At 73.4% G+C, this 2,763-nt stretch overlaps 1 protein-coding gene across 1 annotated transcript in view; it reads right to left on the reverse strand.

Moving 5' to 3' along the window:
• Nucleotides 1-2,174: 2,174 nt before the first annotated feature.
• LOC112955772 (tripartite motif-containing protein 54-like) overlaps nucleotides 2,175-2,763 on the reverse strand; it is a 5,458-nt gene continuing 4,869 nt past the window's right edge. The window contains exons 4-5 of the mRNA XM_026049137.1: nucleotides 2,581-2,750; nucleotides 2,175-2,230 (exon numbers count right to left, since the gene is read on the reverse strand). Of these exons, the coding sequence (XP_025904922.1) occupies nucleotides 2,175-2,230; nucleotides 2,581-2,750 (226 nt within the window). The remainder of the gene's footprint in view (nucleotides 2,231-2,580; nucleotides 2,751-2,763) is intronic.

Below are 2,763 nucleotides of genomic sequence, written 5' to 3' on the forward strand. Positions count from 1 at the left end.
TAAAACGTGGTGGAAACCCCAGGCGTGAGCGAGTGCGAGGGACAGGAGGGGCCCGGGGGGCGGCACCGGCTCCTCCGTGTYCGGGTCCCACAGCACCGACCCCAGCCGGACCCCGCGGGGAGCAGCGGGGCCGGGAGCGGGGGCTGAATCCCGCGCGGGGGGAGGGGAACGAGCGGCACCAGAGCCCCCTCCCCCCGGTGTCCCCCGACCCCGGCTCCCCACGGCCCCGGGCAGCCCCGACCCCCGCTCCCCAGGGCGCCCCGCGGGCCCGAGCAGCGTCACCAGCGCCGCGTGGAGACCCGCGAGACAGGGGGGCTGCGGGGCAGGGGCCCCGGCCGGAGCGGGGGGCTGCCGGGCTGCTGGGGGAGGGGAGGGGGTGCAGGAAGCAGCTGGAGGAAGAGGGGCCGGGTCCCTTGTGGGGGGAGGGGCTGGTGCGCGGGGAGGGGGTGGGGGGGCAGGGTCTGGATCTCCCCGGCATCAGGGGAYGCCGCAGGACAGAGTGGCCGGGAGGAGTGTGGGGACCGTCCGGGGGCACCCGGGACCGACCCACAGCGAGGGTGGCCGGGACCCACTCGGCAGCGACACTGGGGCCACGGGTGGCCCTGGCGCTCGGGCCCGGCAGGAGGGAACAGGGCGGCCTCGGAACCCGCGGGAGGCCCCTCGGACGGTGCCGGGCTCAGGGGAGCTGCCCAGGCCCCCGGAGTGGCCGAGGGGACCCTGGGGACAGCCAGTCCGACCCCCTGCCCAGAGTGGGGCCGTCTCAGCCTGGCTTGAGCAGCCCGAGGATGGGACCGCTCCTCTCCGGACAACCTGTTCCAGGGGTCAGGAGCCCTCCGGGAGAGGAGCCTTTCCCTGCGTCCCAGTAGTGTTCCCAACATCTCRGCTTGTGCCCGGGGCTGCTCCTTCCACGAGGAGCAGGATCCTGTTCCACCCTGTCCCGGTCCCCATTCCTCCCCTGAGCGGGTCCCTCTGCGCCACCCCCCCTCCAGGACAACCAGGACGTGGCTGGGAGCAGCGCTGCCATCCTGGGGTCCCCAAGGGGCAGCAGGAACCTCAGGGGACAGACACCAAGTGCCACCCCTGCTGGCACCCGCTAGCCCCTGCCCTGGGCCCTGCTCCCGCCCACAGGAGCAGCCTGGGTGGGGGGCATGGGGGGGTGCCCCACTCTGCACCCGATGTCACCACATGGCAAGGAAGACCTCCCCAGGGCAGCCGGAGCAGGATGTGCCGGGGGTGTCGGGAGGGGGAGCTGGGTGACATCCCATCCCATCGCTCCCCGTCCCAAGCAGAGCTCAGCCGCGTCCCGCGGACCTGCTGCCGTCTTGGCCGTGCCCCATTACAAGGAACGTGTCAACCCTGTCCCATGCCACATGTGCTGGCCATGTCCCATAGAGGAGGACGTGTCAGGCCATGTCCACGCAAGGGGGTGGCCGTGTCCCATAGAGGAGGACGTGTCAGGCCGTGTCCACGCAAGGGGGTGGCCGTGTCCCATAGAGGAGGACGTGTCAGGCCGTGTCCACGCAAGGGGGTGGCCGTGTCCCGTAGAGGAGGACACGCCAGGCCATGCCCACACAAGCAGGTGGCCGTGTCCATGTCCGGGAGGTGCTGGCCATGACCCCCAGCAATGGAAGAGCCACCATGTCCCCTGGAGGGGCTGGGACAGGGACAACACTGCCCCCAGGCCCGCGGCTGCTGCCCGGGCAGACCCAGATTCTCCAGGTGCTTCCAGCACCCTGGCTCTGGATCTGCCCCTACGCGGAGTCCAGCTCCGGTTCCGGCACCGCAGGTGCCCTGGACAGCCCCCCGTCCCATTGGGGCTCGGGACAAGGAGGGAGCCGAGCCCCGCGTCCCCCCGCACCCCGTGGCGTCAGCGTGACGCGTGGGGCCGGGCGGGCAGCTGACGCAGCCGGCGCTGGCGCTGGCGCTGCCGTGGGTGGCAGCCGCCGCCGGTGCCCCCATCAGCGGCTGTTTGCGCAGCGCGGCCGGAGCGGCTGCCGCAGGGAGCAGCCGACGTGGTTCCTCGCGCAGGGTTTAATGGGGGCAGCGCGGCCGCGGCGAACGGGCCGCGAGGGCATCGACGCTGCCGGCGCCGTCCGGACACACAGCACAGGCACCGTTCGGACACACAGGAACCATCCRGACACGCAGGCGCCATCCGGACGTGCAGGCGCCGCTCAGTGCTGGCCTGGGTGCGAGAGCGGCCTCAGCCCCAGCGCCCAGTCCCGCCACCCTGGGCCCAGGGGCAGCACCGGGGGGTTCTGTTGGGTCCCGCAGCCACAAGGAGTATGGGGAGGTGCTGGGCTGCCAGGCTGTGGGTCGCCCCATGGGGCCCCAGCTCTGCCCACAAGGCTCCCCATTACAGTGGGTCCCTGCAGCGCTGCCCCCCCCACTCCAGCCGTGTGGCTCCCATAGCCCCATAGCAGTGGGTCACCCCGCAGTGCCCCGGCTCTGGCTGCACGGCTCCTGTGTCCCCCCATTGCAGGGGGTCCCGCTGTGCTGCCCCCCACTCCGTCCGCGCGGCTCCCATAGCCCCGCAGCGGTGGGTCCCGCCGTGCTGCCCTCCCCCCGCTCCGGCCGCACCTTCGGGCGCCTCGGGCCCCTCGGGCGCCTCGGGCCGCTCCTCGTCCCCCGCGGCCTCGCTGGCCTCCGCGGCGCCCTCAGCCTCCTCCTCGGCCGGCGGCTCTGCAGGACGTGGCACCACGGCGCCCGTCGGGACGGCCCCGCACGCTCCCTGCTCCTGCCCGTGTCCCCTGTCCCGGTGTC

Source organism: Nothoprocta perdicaria, unplaced genomic scaffold (assembly GCF_003342845.1).
Source record: "Nothoprocta perdicaria isolate Ctin4 unplaced genomic scaffold, notPer1 scaffold_596, whole genome shotgun sequence".
Classification (NCBI taxonomy): Eukaryota; Metazoa; Chordata; class Aves; order Tinamiformes; family Tinamidae; genus Nothoprocta; species Nothoprocta perdicaria.